General features: G+C 41.2%; 1 protein-coding gene across 4 annotated transcripts in view; it reads right to left on the minus strand.

Moving 5' to 3' along the window:
* setdb1b (SET domain bifurcated histone lysine methyltransferase 1b) overlaps positions 1-18,176 on the minus strand; it is a 96,121-nt gene that overhangs the window by 37,388 nt on the left and 40,557 nt on the right. For all 4 annotated transcript variants that reach the window (XM_060921580.1, XM_060921579.1, XM_060921581.1 and 1 more), the window contains 5 exons: positions 17,622-17,823; positions 17,458-17,531; positions 12,588-12,778; positions 2,049-2,178; positions 1,795-1,927 (listed from right to left, as the gene is read on the minus strand). In XM_060921580.1, coding sequence (XP_060777563.1) covers positions 1,795-1,927; positions 2,049-2,178; positions 12,588-12,778; positions 17,458-17,531; positions 17,622-17,823 — 730 coding nt within the window. The remainder of the gene's footprint in view (positions 1-1,794; positions 1,928-2,048; positions 2,179-12,587; positions 12,779-17,457; positions 17,532-17,621; positions 17,824-18,176) is intronic.

Raw genomic sequence — 18,176 nt, forward strand, 5'->3', positions numbered from 1 at the left:
GTAGGTTGAAGCCATGGGTAAGCCTACTGCAGGCTTTGGCTTTGGCTTGCTGTAACGTATGCATGTGTCACATTTGCTCACAACGTCGTTAAGAATGGCAATGCAGTCATCATCATTGTTACCTGCACAGTCCAGTAATTTTTTGAGCTTTTCCACGGAGGCATGTCCAAATTGTTTGTGTAGTTTTAACAACACCTTCTGTTTTTCCTGTTTTGTCATATTCTCAGTCACTGCCAGAACTTCGTCATTCTGGATGTCAATCTCATCTGAATTATCATTTGCTTTTATGTTAACACAATAGTGACCTGAGGAGGTCAGCTCAAGTTTCACTGGCTGCTTGAACATTGTGGCTTTATCATTTTCAATGTCCAGGACTGCACCTGCTCTTTTCAGAGATGTTTTGCTCAAAAGCAAGGGAATGTCGACTGGCACAACTTCTGTTTCTATCTGGCATTTAGTCTGCCCAATCACTGCTGGAATTGTGACACGCTTTGTGGAATGAACAAGTCTACCATCTCCAAATCGGAATGCTTTGGCACTGTTTTGGGTCTCAAGTTTATCTCGCTTGCTCAGTCCATCAACATAGTTGTCAAGCCATTTTTCTCCACAAACCGTTCTGGTGCATGCAGTGTCAATGACAGCTGATCCTAAAGCTTCCACCATGAATATTTCTGTGTCAGACAATGTTACCTTTGACAACAACGTTATGTGGCATTCTTCCGTGTCTTCTGTGTGACTCTCAATACTTTCTGTCAGTTTTGCCTGTTCATTTTTGTGAGGACAGTCCTTTGCCCAGTGGTAAGTACTCTGACAGATTGCACATCGCGATCTTCTTCCATATTTGTCTAATGGGTTGGACCCAGGCGGCGTCGTAATTTGACTTTGAGGACTCACTGTCTTTTTTTCCGGTAAATCTTGTGTAATACGCACAGTCAGGATCACTTGATGCACTAGCACAATCTGGCGGGGAATTGTCGCCAAATATCCGTTTCAGAGCAGATTTCATGTTACTGAATGTTAGGTCTGCGCAAGCAGTAAGAGCCAATTGTTTATCTTTAACAGTCAGTCCAGCAGTATCGAGTAGTTTAAATGCTAGAACAGCATCGGGAAGCTTCATTTTCAATTTACTCATTTTGTTGTATATCCGTTCGAATTCAATGATGTAATCCAGCATGCTAACGTTACCGTCCCTTTTGAGGTTGTCGAACTCCGTGTAGGCGTCATACTGACGGTCTTTTTCCTCTTTCAAGTAGACCGTGTCCAATTTCTGCAGAAGCGTTGTTAATCCATTGTCTTTGTTCAAGTCATCCGCGGGTATTTCAAGTGCTATGGTCCTTGCTCTCCCAGTTAGCGACAGTGCAACTGCTAGCGCTCGTTTCCTCTGGTCCAACTCGGTAACTAACTTCCAGATTTGGATCTCATTCTTCCAACTTTCATAAGACTTATTTTCATCAAAAAGTGGCGGCACTTTGTAGCTGTGTGCCGCCATCCTCTGCTACCAATGTTAGTCCGCAAAGACGACACAGGTTTTAAACAAACTAGAAACTTTACTTAGCCATCATTCAACATTACAGCCATTCCATTCTCCTCGATATGAACGACTAACCCCTCGGTAAGCGCATGCGCAGTAACAGTTAACAATTTCTTCACATGTGCCTAAGACTTTTGCACAGGACTGTGTCTAAAGGTAGCAAAAATTAGACTCCAGGTCTCGATTTAAGTGTTAATACAGGGAAGTGAAGCACCATGGGTAATGTTACCGGTACTTCTGCATGATGTAGGCAGAGTACTCACTCAGTGCGGATGGGCTGGGTGGGAGTAGTGAGCTGTGGGCGAGGTGGTGTAGGCTGGTTGACTGTGGAGCGGTTGGCGAGCAAATTGTTTTCGTTTGTGTACTGCACTACAGGGCCTTTTACTCTCATAGCTCCTGCACATAGGTGGATGAAGGACAGATAAAACAAATATAGAGAGATTTAGATATGTACACACAACGAATATAGCTAACAATTGACAAATAAATACACAAAGAACAGAAAAAAGTACGTTACCCATATTGGGCCGCACGCGCTGCTGGCCAGCCAGCTTTTTCTCCTGGTTGCTGGCTGTGCTCATTTTTAGGTTGAACATGGGCTCCAGGCGAGTCGAGCCACGATAGATCCACTCACTGCGCTTATCATCCTGCATACGACAAATAAACACAAAAGATTCATACAACTACTGAACAAATTTCATCATTGTCATGTAAACATCCATAATATGCATAGAAAAAACCCTCAATCACATGGAGCGAATAATGTGAGTGAATGATGAAACACTGTACAAAGTAAGAAAAAAAAATTATATTCGTTTATCTAGATAGAGACACAGAGCCCTCCGCTATTACTGGTACCCCTCGTAAATATTGCTAAAAAGGGTTAGAAAAAAAAGAGAAAAATCCAAACTTTAACTGAAATCAATTTATTCAGAGGAAAAAACAATTCCCTCATCAAGAATTAATTACTTTCAATAAAAACCACATGTGACACTATTATTGGCACCCCTGGAAATTATAGTGAACACAATATACCTGAAGCACGTTTCCTATTTAAATTGAACATGTTTGAACTGATTTTTAGTGTATGAGTGATTCCACCCTTATGGGTACTGAAATGGGGACATGAACTTATTTTTAAAAATTCACCTAAAACCATTTCTTTTTTTACCATCAGGTCACAAAACATGTAATCTTTAATGAATGATATGTTAAAAGATAACTTGAATTTTCTGAGATGTAATAAAAACATATTTATATGCCAAAGTCAAGCCTATGAGTTCCAAAATGATGTCTGTTACATTACTTCTGTTACGATTGTCCATCTCGCGTCTGTTACAAATTAATTACAATCTAGCTATATACCATGTTAATCTTATTGAAAGAATGTGTACGTTTATTCTACTACACGTTTATTAATTATATTTGCTAAAACATCACCTTCCTATGTTTCAAAAAATAATTCTACATTGTTAAAATTGAGAATATACATGTCCACAACACTTGTTACGTTCTGACTTTGGCATATAAATATGTTTTTATTACATCTCAGAAAATTAAAGTTATCTTTTAACATATCATTCATTAAAGATTACATGTTTTGTGACCTGATGGTAAAAAAAGAAATGGTTTTAGGTGAATTTTTAAAAATAAAGTTCATGTCCCCATTTCAGTACCCATAAGCGTGGAATCACTCGTATAGGAACTCATTCATGACTTCCTGATTAACTGGGGTACAAATATGAGGTGACACAGAGCCAAATTCCCTTAGTTATCCATCAGCATGGGAAAGATAAGAGAACACAAACCAAATGAGGGAGAAGTGTGTTGAGCTTCTTAAGTCAGGAAATGGTTATATATTATATTAAAAAAAAAAAACCTACTCGCCTGAAAATGTCCATTTCTACTGTTAGGGTAATAATAATAAAAAAGTGGACACTAACTGGAACTGTTACAAACTCGCCTGGAAGAGGAGCCAAGTTTATTTTGCCCCATGTACAGAGAGGAGGGTAAGAGAGGCAAAAAAAAAAAAAAAAAAAGATCAAGTTTATTTGTACAGCGCTTTTAACAATAAACATTGTCGCAAAGCAGCTTTACAGAATTTGAACGACTTAAAACATGAGCTAATTTTATCCCTAATCTATCCCCTGCAAGGTTCACTGTTGGTGAATTACAAGAAAAAGTAAAATCTTGGGGTTTCCAAGTCTCCAAAACCACCATCAGATGCCACCTCCATGCAAACAGATTATCTGGAAGGTTTGCCAGGAAACCCCCCCCAAAAAAACCAAACAAACCCAAAGTGTTTGTCAGTTAACCACAAACATAAGAGCCTGAAAGTTGTGAAACATTACTACAACTTTGACTGGAACCCCTGTTCTCTGGTTTGATGGAACAAAAATGGAACTTTTTTGCAATAAACACTCGCGGTGGGTTTGGTGTAAAAGGATGGTTATAATGAAAAGAACCCGGTCCCAACTGGAAAATATGGTGGAAGTTCTGCAATGTTTTGGGGCTGTTTCTCCTCCAAAGGCCCTGGAAACCTTGTTAGGGTACATAGCATCATGGACTCCATGAAATACCAGGACATTTTAAATCAAAATCTAGCTGCTTCAGCCAGGAAACTACAAGAGTGCTCGGAGAGCACAATATCCCCTGCTGGCAACTCTGCCATAACTCTGGTAAAATCCAACTGAATTGAACAAAATTGCAATATGCGTATTAGCGACATATAACGAATACTCCTGTCAAGTTTCGTGAAATTCCTCCAAAAATTGTGAGAGGAGTTGATTTCAGAAGGTGAGCACGCTTCCTCGGACAGACATCACCATGACATAATCCCCCTTCGGGCCTTTCAGCCAGCGGGGGATAAAAATTATGAGGGAAGTTGATTTCAGAAAGCAAGCACACCTTGATGAAATTGCCAAAGTACAAGTTTGTTAATAATGAAGGGCAGAACTCTGGGAAAATTTGCTCAAATTAAACGCAATTTCAATCTGCGTATAACTGTCATATAACAAAGCATTTTGCCAAGTTTGGTGAAATTCCGCCACTAATTGTGAGAAGAGTTGATTTCAGAAGAACGTACACCCTCATGAAATTGTCAAAGTACAAGTTATTTAATCAAGGGTCAAAACTCTGGGAAAATTTTCACAAATGAAATTAAATTGCAATATGCGCATTACCGTCATATAACAAGGCCTTTTGCCAAGCTTTGAGAAATTTGTCCAAAAATTGTGAGAGAAGTTGATGTCAGAAGGAAAACACACTAATGAAATTGTGAAAGTACAAGGTAACTCTGGTAAAATGCAACCGAATTGAAAAAAAAAAATATGCATACTATCGACATAAAGAATCCTGCCAAGTTTCATGAAATTCCTCCAAAAATTGTGAGAGGAGTTGATTTCAGAAGGTGAGCACCCTTCCCAAGATGGACGGACGGACAGACATTGCCACAACATAATCCCCCTTCTGGCCTTTCGGCCAGCGAGGGATAAAAACTGGATCAACACTGGATCTTCCAGCAGGACAATGATCCGTATCATATGTCCAACTCAATACAAAAATGGTTCACTGAGCACAGAATCAAGCTTCTGCCCTGGCCATCTCAGTCCCCTGACCTGAACCCGATTGAAAACCTGTGGGCTGAGCTGAAGAGGAGAGAGGGCCGAGGACCCTGGATGATCTGGAGAGATTGTGTAAAGAGGAATGGTCTCAGATGCCATGCTCTGTATCTCCAACCTTATAAAATGCTATAGGAGCGAATCAGTGCTGTTTTACTGGCAAAGGGAGGTTATACAAAGTATTAAATGCAGAGATGCCAATAAGAGTGGCACGCGTTTTTGTTGAAAAGAATAATTTCTTGATGAGGGATTTGTTTTTCTCTGAATAAATTTGAATTAAAAGGTTGGATTTTTCTCATTTTTTTCAGTGTGAGATGAAGCGACTTCACCAAATAGTGGATTTCTTTTCTAACCCATTTTTATAAGGGGTGCCAATAATTGTGGAGGGCACTGTATATATATGCTCATATGTAGCATACCACAAGATGTCTTATCAAATTATATTTACACAGGTGTGTATTCTATCTCACAAAGCTGTCCAGGTTAACAGCCATCCTATCCTTGTTTAATTAGTGACAACATTAAAGCTGTACTGCCTTTCAGATTTTTCAAGTTTAGGTCATAAAAAGAATTCTCCCCGACACCCAATTATTTTTGTTAAGTGGATTGAAAGCTACCGAATTCGAATCACAGACTTCCAATTTTATTAGTTTTTTTTTTTTAAAAATAGAACAACTAATGAATTTAGGGCCATGTGGCCCTAAATTCTCTACTATTTTTTCCTGCTTCACCGTGATGCAATACAAGATACTACAGTACATCATGCATCACGTGGTGGGCTTTCCCCATTCGCACAACGCATTGTGGGATACAAATTTGAAACAGGAGAGAAAAATGGAGGACGTGCAGGCCTAGGCATTAAGCATTTACCACTGGTGGCCCATTGGAATTGAAAAGTTACTGGCCCAAATGGAAAATGTGGTGGCCCGAATGCGCGCGGTACCCAAACCACGGCTGCCGCTGCAAGCACCACAGGTGCTTGCACAAAGAGGGGGGTCCGGGGGCCCTCCCCTGGAAAATTTTGATTTTTCAATTCATATTCGTGCATTTTAAGGTGACATTAATGAAAATAAGATTATTCATATTTTGTTAACATTATTATATCTTTATTGTTTGTTCACATTGATATTTTATTGTTTGCATTTCTTGTTCTATCAATTTCTTAGTTACGTTAAAAAATTTCCTTTGTTCTTGTTCTCTGTTCGTTTAACACATGCTGTTGATTACTGTTTTACATTAATTGTTTGTATAAGTTTTAGAATAAGCTAAGTTTTGCCTCACCATGCAACTAACTTGTTTATAGAATAAGCTTTGCCTGTAACCCACCCTGTGTGATGGAGACATATTTCCCTTTTTTGTCATGGTTTCAACTTTGGCTCATATATTCTTAACATTGTAGATATTGAATTCTCACCACTGTAGATATTCTTATAGAAATAGAAGTGCAATGAACTTTTTAAATACACCTTTATATAATAGCCACAAGACACACACAGGCCAGTCCCGAGTCTGGATGAAAGGTGAGGGTGGCATACTAACCCTCATCATGCTGGATTTAAATGGGCATTTTTATTGCCCATGAAGAAGTTTTATTTCTTAATTAATAAAATATCATGAGAATCATTGACAAACCATACAGTTCCTGAAAGGGTGGGCTTTGGGGAATAATCTAGTGAGATTTTTGCAAAGTCTTACGTGCTCGGGGGTGATTTATAACCCTAATTACCTGTTAATTAGCTAATTAACAGGTATGCTCAGGTGAGCCAAAAAGGGGTGAAATGTTGTATTTTTTTAATAAGACAAGATATAAACACCAAATTTTCAGTATATGCCCTTGGGGGAACTAGTAGTAAATTTTTGCAAATTCAGCTCATTTGCATAAACCGTTGCCATGGCAACAGCAGATACCCAAGCAACTGGGGGTATACTGGGTTTAGCATGATCTGGGTGTACCAGAGAGGGTCAGAATAGTTATTTTTGTTGTAATGAACTAATGTAGACCTAGTTTGGCTATTTTGATAGATTTCATCATCTTTGGATATTTGAATAATATAATATATGGGATCAGATCTAATTTACCACATTACTTTTTCTGTTCTTCTATTTCAGTCATGGCAACCAACATTTATACTTCATTCTTTAATCACTAAAAGTTGATCCACGTGTAGCCATATTTCTTGGCAGTGTATCCTGAAATTTTGATATTAATATACAAAGTCTGAACGATTTTACACCATCTGAAGCTAAAGCGCGCGTGTTGAAATGCTGTTTTACGACTTGGCGCCATATTTGGCGAGTTGTAAACCGAGCGTGATGTCGCGCGCTCTGATTGGCTGCCAAGTTCAAAATGAAGCTGTTTGTTAACACCCGATAGTTAATTTATGCACGATCGTATTTAAACTGTTTACCTGGCCTTTGGCCAGGTTGGGGAGCGTGGAGTTTGAATAGATTTCTATTTGAATTTCACCGTTCTGACGGTCTCCTTGCCGCAACCGTCTTCGTCTACAAGATGCTTTTTTCCCGCCAAAATGACGCTTCCGAACAGCACCGAACATCTCCGAAGATGACACACTCCTGCCGCGGAGCGGAGCGTGACGAAAACAAAGCTGACGGACCTCGTATCGAAAAGGTGTATTTTACGAACAATTTCTTCACAATTCTGGGTAAAATATGAGTAATAAAATTTGTTAATTTGTATCGAAAACGTACTGGCCCGCCCGGGCCACTGTTTGGCCAAATTTAGTGGCCCGAACTGGCCCGAAAGACTTAAACACCGCCGGGCCATCGGGCAAGTGCTAATGTCGAGCCCTGACGTGAGTGTGCGAATGAAACTTGAAAGACCGACTACAGTAACGGAAAACGAGAAGAAAAAGACGTTGTTATATACGAAGGAAAGGAAATGCAGGACCAAACTAATAAATATCGGCGGTCAGCGAGCACCTTGGTGCGATCAGCTGTTCGTTTAGCGACAGAATGATGGAACTGTCAGTGCACTGTCAAAGGTAAATCTGTAGATGCCAGTAATGCAACACTGGATGCCAGCTGCTGTAAAACCCAAAAGAAGAAGACGACAACGACGCCTAAAGGTAAACATGTGCATGTGCACACTGGACTTCCTCTGTCTGCTTGACTGCGCGAAGTGAGCGATTTCATGCACATTACTTGCTAGAGAATCCCCTCAAATTAAATAATTTCCCAGCTACAGAATGGCCTGGGATATATATATATTTTTTTAGATATTACAGAAATAAACAAACAGTGCTCAGCGTAAATGAGTGCACCCCCTTTGAAAAGTAACATTTTAAACAATATCTCAATGAATGCAAACAATTTCCAAAATGTTGACAAGACAAAGTTTAATATAACATCTGTTTAACTTATACCGTGAAAGTAAGGTTAATAATATAACTAAGGGTGTATTCAGACCAGGATAGTTCGCTTGCTTTGGTCTGAACCAAATGTTTTTTTTATTTTTTCATTTTGGTGCGGTTCGCTTTCACACTGTACATTTTAGTAAACGGACCAAAATCTGTCAACAAAGCCACGCGCCCTGAGGTCGTTCATCTATTGGTCAGAGACGACACGCGCACAAAGCGTTAAGTTCAAAAGTAGTCATAGAGGCTTTCTGTGCTGTTATTCTTTTTAATGTCAAAGCTATATGTTTTTTTCCAGTTTTTACTGTTTTCACAATTGTGCGATTACTATGCTGTTGTACAAGTAATTTATCAACGACGACTTCAAAGGGCAAGGCGGCTACGGAGGATAGCGCTGATGAGCGCACATCATGTTGTGACAGTTCTGGCTCTTCACGCAAGACGGAGGAGGTATGTGTCGGGATATTCGCCTTATCCATCGTAATAGATGAATTTCTTTTTTGCGTCGCTAGTACCGCCACTTTTTGAAAGAATGTCCCTGATTTTAATGTAGGTCTGACGGAGTTTCTTCACTTTTAGCCGACATTGTTCTGGGGAGTGCGTGAACCCCTTCTTCATTTTCTCACTGAATACAGCAAACACATCGGCATTTTTGTGTGTTCTCGCCAAAAGCTCAGATATGTGGACATCTGCCCATATATCCACAAGGGTACGCGTTTCTTCCTCGGCCCACGTTTGCCCCCTACTCATTTTTTGTACTCTGTAGTCTAGCCTACCACTGGCCTGAATGACTGAACGACTGTTGTAAGGTTCCCTTGACAACCGAAACAGTGTTTGCACTTTGCGGTGGAGTGTCAAGACTCTGTTTCCCATAATGCTCGACAAACGACGGAAGCTCCCGAGGTACAAAAAAGCAAAACTGTCGGATTAGGTCTGGTCTGCTTTCACACCTCCAAAAGGTCCACACCAGGGTTCCTTTGGTCCGGACCAGAGTTTGGTGGTTTGTATTCAGACCAACCCAAAAGGTCCGGACCAAGGGAAATTTGGTTCGTTTGGTCCGGACCAAACAACGTAGGTGTAAATACGCCCTTAGATTACACATTTTTCAGTTTTACCGTATTGGCTCGAATACAAGACGGTGTTTTTGTTGTAAAAAATAGCTCTTAAAAAGGGGGGGTCGTCTTAAATTCGCGGACTAGACAAAATGCCGCCAAAAACGAAAGTGAAAGTGAGGACAGTGAGAGTGAGCAAAGTGAGGCTGCGGATCTCTGTGCTGAGTAGCTGTAATTTAGCAAACTACCCTTTCCATTGTTTCAGTTGTTTATTATTGTAAACCTTAATGTATTGTTTAATGCATTGTTTAAAACATTTGCACTGTTCTGCAAATTTATTCCATATACCCGTAGGCTACGGGAAGTTAATGCATTGACATTCTGAAGTTTATGAACTTTCAATCTAAACCTGACAAATTTGTTGAATTAATGCAATTTAAATGTTTTAATTTGGCTTGTCTAGTAGCCTGCAGTTTAGCCTCTTTTTTTTACTTCTATGAAAAGTGTTCACGGAAATGAGACTGAAATGACCTCTATTTAAATGTGAAAAACAAAAGCCTCTAATTTTAAACAGAATTTTGAAATAAATACGCGTTATATGAATGAACATTTGGTCTTCAAAAAACTTTTTCCCCAAAGATGAACTTGGAAAAGGGGGGGTCGTCTTACATTCAGGGTCGTCTTATATTCGGGCCAATACGGTACTCAAATTAGGGTGGTGCAAAAATGAGTACACCCCACTGAAAGTCTCTGGAGCAAAGCTAAATTGCAGACTACAAATGTCTAATTTAACAAGAATACAAATCACAGGCGAGTCTAATTAGTCATTACACAGGTGTCCAGCAGACAGTTGACTATAAAAGAGTGTTACTTAAAGAAAACCCCTTCCCATTTCATGCTGTCAGCAATGGCACCACATGGAAGAGAAATGACAAGACCTGAGAAAGAAAATTTCTTTCCACCACAAAGGTGAAGGCTACAAGAAGATCAGCAAAGCTTTACTTATCAGTCAGAATACTGTAGCAAAAGTGGTACAAAAATTTAAGAAAGATGGAACTGCAACCATCTCACAGAGACGTCCAGGTCGTCCATGGAAGTCAACACCTCGACAGGAGCGTCTTCTGATGAGAAGGGTTGAAGAAAATCGGCATGCAAGTTCACTGCAGTTATCTAAAGAAGTAGAAAGCCAAACTGGGGTGACTATTTCCCGTGACACATATACGGCGTACGCTGCAGAGGAATGGCATGCATAGATGCCGTCCACGAAAGAAGCCTCTCCTAAAGCCCAGGCACAAAAAAGCCCGCCTAGAGTTTGCCAGGGCCCATGCTGACAAAGATGAAGACTACTGGGACTCTATACTCTGGAGTGATGAGACCAAGATAAATGTTTTTGGAACTGATGGCTTCAAAACTGTATGGCGTCACAAAGGTGAGGAATACAAAGAAAAATGCATGGTGCCTACAGTGAAACATGGTGGTGGCAGTGTCCTTATGTGGGGCTGCATGAGTGATGCTGGTGTCGGGGAGCTGCATTTCATTGACGGCATCATGAATTCACAGACGTATTACTCTATACTGAAAGAGAAGATGCTACCATCACTCCGTGCCCTTGGTCGTCATGCACTTTTCCAACATGACAAATGATCCTAAACACACATCTAAAGGGGTGTTCACACGGCAACTTTTACTCCAGTGTAGCACCGGGGCTGCCCCGGTAGAGCGTTCACACGGTACAAAGTTATACCGGTGTAGCCCCTGAAAGCTGCTTAAACCGGTGCAAATCTAACCCTGCTCGGGAGGTGGTTTAAGAAATTTACTCCGGAGTAAACGCTAGTTTGCGGGGCAGCACCGATATAAAATGGGACGTCTGAACGCTACAGGGGTAGACTCGCTATGCGTGAGGAGAGTTGATTACATACAAGCATTGCATAATTTGCATCCTGGTATTTTGCGCTTCCAAAATGGCGAAGATCAACAACAACAGAACTGCGTGTCTTCCAGTGTTGCCAGATTGGGCGGTTTTAAGTGCATTTTGGCGGATTTGAACATATTTTGGGCTGGAAAACGTCAGCAGTATCTGGCAACACTGGTGTCTTCATCCACGTTGTTTTCCCGGCGCTTGGTGATGCCATGACAACCGGGAAAAGGAAGTACATTTTCACGCATGCGCATATTTCATTTCCGCATTATTACTATCGTATAGCACGGTCGCAAAAACTGCCGTGTGATCGCAAGTGGGGCTGCACCGGTGCGAACACGCTTCTCTCTAGTAAGCAGGTTTGTGACGTGTGAACGCTCCACAAAATTTACACCGGTGTAAGATATATCGCAACAAAATACATCGGTGCAGCATCGATGCAAATATGTGCCGTGTGAACACCCCTTATGGCCACTGTTGGATTTCTGAAGAAGAACAGGGTGAAAGTGATTCAGTGGCCGAGTATGTCTCCTGATCTGAACCCAATCGAACACCTACGGGGAATTCCAAAGAGACAAGTTGAGCATCACTCTCCATCCAGCATCCAGTCACTAAAAGAGGTCATTGTTGAAGAATGGAAAAAGATTGATGTTGCAAAATGTCGCCAACTTGTTCATTCCATGCCTAGAAGACTTGGTGCTGTCATTAAAAATCATGGAGGCCATACAAAGTACTAGATGTAGTAGTTTCTGTTGTGGGGTGTACTCATTTTTGCACCACCCTAATTTGAGTAAAACTGAAAAATGTGTAATCCAAGTTATATTATTAACCTTACTTTCACATTACAAGTTAAACAGATGTTATATTAAACTTTGTCTCGTCGACATTTTGGAAATTGTTTGCGTTCATTGAGATATTGTTTAAAATGTTACTTTTCAAAGGGGGTGCACTCATTTACGCTGAGCGCCGTATATCACAATGACCAAATTTCAGAGGGAACCAAATTTCACCGGTTTTATGAACTCGAAAGGCTGTCTAGCTTTAAGAATCATCTAGAACAAGACAAGTAACAGGAAGTGATGTGCATCAGACCAGGAAGAGCATTTTGACGAGGCTGCCGTCAACTTCCTCTACGCGGCTCCTCCACCACGTCCCTTCCCACTCGGTTTTGATGATCTGACCCGGCTTCAGGAGCACCATGGGTCTGTTCGGGTATGCAGTGATGTATTCCTCGATGAAATCCCTGCATGACTCATCCTCAATGTCCTCCCACGTCTTCTGCACTGTGTACACACACAATCACACTCATTAGGTTTGTGCATGTTATTATCGTTTCACACAAACGTGTGGCTTTCTGGGAAACACGTCAGATGATCAGAAAGACTGAAAAATCAGGTACCGGCCAAAACAGTGTGTGTGTATATATAATATATACGAGAAACATTTTCTGCTTTATCTTAAATATATACAATACTGTGCAAAAAGTCTTGGGCACGTGTAAAGAAATGCTGTCGACCAAAAATGGCTTAAAAATAATTAAATGAAAATGTTTCAACATTAAAAAAAAAAAAAACTATAAACAGCAGTAAGCCATCATAAATGAAAAAGTCAATATTTGGTATGAGACGACCTTTTGCTTTAAAAAGATAAACAGTAGTCTCAGGTACAGCGAGTGCAGTTTTATAAGGAAAGGAGCTGTAGGTTTTACTGAGCATCTTACAGAACCAGACACAGTTCTTCTAGCAGCGTTGTAGTTGAGTCACTAAACCTCGAGTCCAGTCTTGAGTCACTAGCGTTCAAGTCCGAATCATTTAAAAAAAAAAAAAACTTGAGTCGAGTCCGAGTTGAGTCCAACACTCCCAGGGTTTTTTCTAGAAAAATTTAGTATGAGGGCGCTCACCATGGCGAGGGAGCGAAGCGGGGGGGGATGGTGCCGGTTGTCCGTCCCCCCCTCCGCCATGTGAAGCCTTTAAAAAAACTGAGGCTACAATGGGACATTCTGAGGCTGAGAGGGAAATTGTAACAAATTGTTTGTCAACACTGAAAAAGAAAAGTAATCTTCTGCCCCGGACAGTCTTTGGCTTTCTTTTGTTTCGTGCCGCTGGACGACATCTTTAAATGCCCAAGTGTCGACAAAAACAACTCGCGAACTACTTCTGTCAAAAACTCCCGCGCCGGTGGGTGAAAGGTCATTCAGTCTCGAACTCTCGCTCTACAAGTCAGCTGACCTTGTATGTAACCCATGTCAAATTTCGCGAGAGCAGCCGTGGCAAGTAAACAACTAAACATGGCGCCTCAGTCTGGAAAACGCCAATTCGGATTGTTTTTGCACCGTCTGGCGGTGTATCTACTATGATTGGAATATTTTTGGAGTAATTATAACGTATTTGATGATCAGACACATTGTCACGTGGTGTTGCTGGGATGTTTTCACGGAGAAAAGATCGTTTTGAGAAAGATTGCATGTTGTGCAGTAGCATATAAGTCAGGCTTTTAGATAGAGGGGCGTCTGGGCGTCTTTTCGACGCCCTGTACTGAAAAAAACAAGAAATTGGACGCCCTACTTTTTAGTACGACGCCCTAAAGACGCCCTAATATTTCCGCCCGTGTTATGTCCGGTAACTTAGCTGAATATGTTAAAAAATCGCCGAGTCTGAGCTTTCCGAGGATCTACAAGCTTTGTTGACACCGCCATTTTGGAAATTTCAGAAGTCTCGCTTTGACAGCTGTCTTTCCCGAAGACGCCCAGGGTTACCATAGCAACAGCACGAGCCCAGAGTACAAAATATAGGCACCCGCCGCAGAGCTACAGAAACACGCGTTTCTATGGCTGCACTAATTTCAAAGTTGTGAGAGCCCTCGTTATAAATAAATGGGTTATTAAATAAATTTGGTGTACAAAGCACTTGTAATATGCGTTCCCAGAGCAGAGGGGGAAAAGATGTATGCCTAGGAGACACTGGCATAAATATCCAGACAATATAGCCGTAGACTATATTGCCGCAGCTAAATGTGGAATGTAGTCTATAGAAAACCGGCCTTACCTGACATGTTATTTATCCCGAATAAATCCTTTTAACAGTAAATAACACATTTTCATGCAGATTTTCCCAACATTACAGGCTACGTAGTGGAGAGTGTGGTAGTCGAGCCGGCGGGTAGTATTTCTAGTAGGCTAAACAATAATCAAATACGACACGTTCTAAAGGATGCTGGGATTATACCATTATAATGTTTGAAGACTTAGCCATATTTCCTGTGTGTTTTTTTCTTTGTTATACTAAATCTTTGGACGCTAGCGGCTTTGAAAGCAAAACTGGTCAGCCAGGGTTGGTTGTCACACTGTGTTCGGGGTTGGTTGTCACATGTAATGCAATTGCAATAGGTGCACTACTGACTGAGACAAACACAGCTACAACAAGCTTTATTTATGTAGTATTCTGCGATCAGAAAGCTTTATAGCTAATTTGTCATGCTTAATATGCAACTCCAGCTCAAAAAATCCCAGAAATATACCCATTTTAATAATAATATTCATTAAAAATATACGCAGTTTGCAGTGTATTTTGTTTTGGTGTTCCCAAAGTTGATATTGTATTACCAATCTGTTATACCTACATGTATTTTGAATACATTTTCTTTAACATTTTTACATAATTCTCAAAAATATGTATGTATTTTCGGTTCCTGTACCGCCCCATTGAAATAACATTGTGACAACCAACCCTATAGGGTGTCACAATCTGTCAAAGTGTGTTTGACAGCCCATATCTTTTGAACACAACGACATAAAGTAGAAATACCACCTTCCAGTCGTACCTGAGACTTGCAGCTTCCTTTGTACATTGAAAGGGACCCTATTCATACTATTGATACAAGAATGTTGTAACAAAGGCAAAAACACTTGGCTGTATTGCTCAAAATTTGCTGTCAAAATGAAGGAAATAGCATTTGAGAGCATTAGAAATTTCAAAATTTTCCGGGGGAGTACCCCCGGAACCCCCTAAAACACTCGTGCCAGCGGCGCTCAACGCGCCGCTACACCTCGCCACATACAGTGACACCTGCAAAAAAGTTAGACTCCCTAAAAAAAAATCCTGCCTAAAAGCCTGATATAAGTGCATGGCCTAAGTGTGACTTGGGGTTCAATCGGCATTTCGGTAAGAGGGCGCACGCCGAGTGTAAGAGGGCGCAGCGCCCCTGTTCCCCGGTTTAGACGAAAGCCTGACTCCAACCGCACCATTTGACGATGGCTGTTTTAGTTTGTTCCTGAACATGACGTATGAACAGGTGAATGTGCTTCTCTTGGTCAAGAAGTGCAAAGTATTCTGTCAGAGATGGTTGGGAGACGGATGCAAGTTTAGAAGGTGTGTTTATTAATACGAGTGAAGAGGGTAAACAATCCAGAACGGCAGGCAAAATCATAAAACAGTGAAAAAGGTCGAGCGAGGCACAAATAGACTATCGTAGACTCTGCAGAATCAAAAACAAGAAACAGGAAATCAGGAACCCAAACAAGGAAATAAGGCTCGGTAATGTGTCAGCAACACAACTCAATACTTCGCAAAGTCAGTCTGTTTTCACAGTTTTCATATAGACGCGTTGATTGTGCCTTAATCCTGTGCAGGTGCGAGTTGTTTACAGTGCACGCAAGAGTCTGCTGGGTGTGCGCGCGCTGTCTGGAGCGTGCCCGAGAGTCTATCTGATGCACATGCCAAGGCACGCAGGTGTGACACTCTTGCACAAAATTAGTACAAAAATTAATATAGATACAAATATCTTATGCCAAATTATTACGGCATGTTACCAGAAAAAAAAAAACAAGTCCTCATCTTCATTTTTCGAGTCCGAATGCAGTTAATGCACAAGTCCGAGTCGAGTCACGGGTGCTTAAAATTAGGGCACGAGTCGAACTCGAGTACTACAAGCCTGTCTTCTGGACACGTTGACCGTCACACTTGCTTATTCATTTTGCACCAAAACCTAGTAGCCTTCATTATGTTTTCTTTTTTAATCCGAAAAGTGCTCTCTTATGTAATATACTGCTCAGATACAAACTTTTTCCTCTAGCATTTAATTTTGTGCTGGAAAACGAACGTTTGGAACTCCAAAATGTTTTTGTACTGACTCAATAAATATTTAATCTCATCTCATTATCTCTAGCCACTTTATCCTGTTCTACAGGGTCGAAGGCAAGCTGGAGCCTATCCCAGCTGACTACGGGCGAAAGGCGGGGTACACCCTGGACAAGTCGCCAGGTCATCACAGGGCTGACACATAGACACAGACAACCACTCACACTCACATTCACACCTACGCTCAATTTAGAGTCACCAGTTAACCTAACCTGCATGTCTTTGGACTGTGGGGGAAACCGGAGCACCCGGAGGAAACCCACGCGGACACGGGGAGAACATGCAAACTCCGCACAGAAAGGCCCTCGCCGGCCACGGGGCTCGAACCCGGACCTTCTTGCTGTGAGGCGACAGCGCTAACCACTACACCACCGTGCCGCCAGCTCCAACTCTTTCATCGCTAAAGATGAATGGGCAAAAATACCAGTGGAGACGTGCAAAAAGCTGGTCAGCAATTATAGGAAGCATTTGATTGCTGTAACAGCCAATAAAGGCTTTTCTATTGATTACTGAGAAGGGTATGAATAATTTTGGACATGCCACTTTTTGTTCAACTGTATAAAAGCGGAGAAATATATATATTTTTTTCCACAATGATGCCTCTTGTACATCGTCTTATCTTTTGGGAGAAGCCTGTCTCATTTCCAATCAAGAAAAAAAAACTTGCTGGTTGAATAAAAGTAACTTTAAGTCAAAATTTGCCAGGGGTATGAATAATTTCAGGCTTGACTGTATATAGGGTGCCTAGAGCTCAGTTTAATCGAGTTGGCTACTGGCCATGTGGAGCAGAGGGCAAGAAAGAACTGACTAGTTAGAGCAACACTTACAGGGTCTGCAAACAGGGTAGAGATCTGGCAGGGCTACATATGAAGCATAGCCATCATCAAAAAAGATCAGGAACCTGAAAGACATCAGTGCCATTATTTCTTGCGGTCATTGATCCTCCTTTCTCAAGAAAAACAACTTTTCATCAACATTTCCACTCCCTCACCTCATGCGGTTCTTGCTGTTGGGCATTTCAGCAACGATGCCAGCATACAGCCACACCTGGTTTCCATCTTTATATTTGGCGACGACCCGCGCACCAACGTACAGCCTCTCCAGCGTTGGGTGATAGTCGAACGCCACGTGATTCCCAGACAGCAGACTTTTCCCTTTATTCTCAAACTTCACCTTGTACTTAAAGCCGTTGCCTGCATCACAGGAAATAGCAGAGATGCCAGGGATTTTCAAATGCAAATAAAGTACAATGAGTGTTGTTTAAGCTCAGAGGTGGCATAAGAGCTGAATATATGCAGTGTTTCTCACTTACAGCATGCAAAAATAGAAAATGTGATCCACGTGTGTCGAAGAAAAGTCTCAGGCTAGATACTTTAGATGACACCTGGATAAAACTGATTTTAAATATTTTTGTCATGAGCATGTTGATAAGCTGCTATACAGAAGTCACACCTCTGGCTTTTTATTTCTAGTTTTACATGATGCAAGTGGAAGAAACTAATCTTTTAAGCTGCAAGGTGCTTGAGGGCTTTACGTAGTGTGTGTG

Source organism: Neoarius graeffei, chromosome 5 (genome assembly GCF_027579695.1).
Source record: "Neoarius graeffei isolate fNeoGra1 chromosome 5, fNeoGra1.pri, whole genome shotgun sequence".
In the NCBI taxonomy this organism is placed as follows: Eukaryota; Metazoa; Chordata; class Actinopteri; order Siluriformes; family Ariidae; genus Neoarius; species Neoarius graeffei.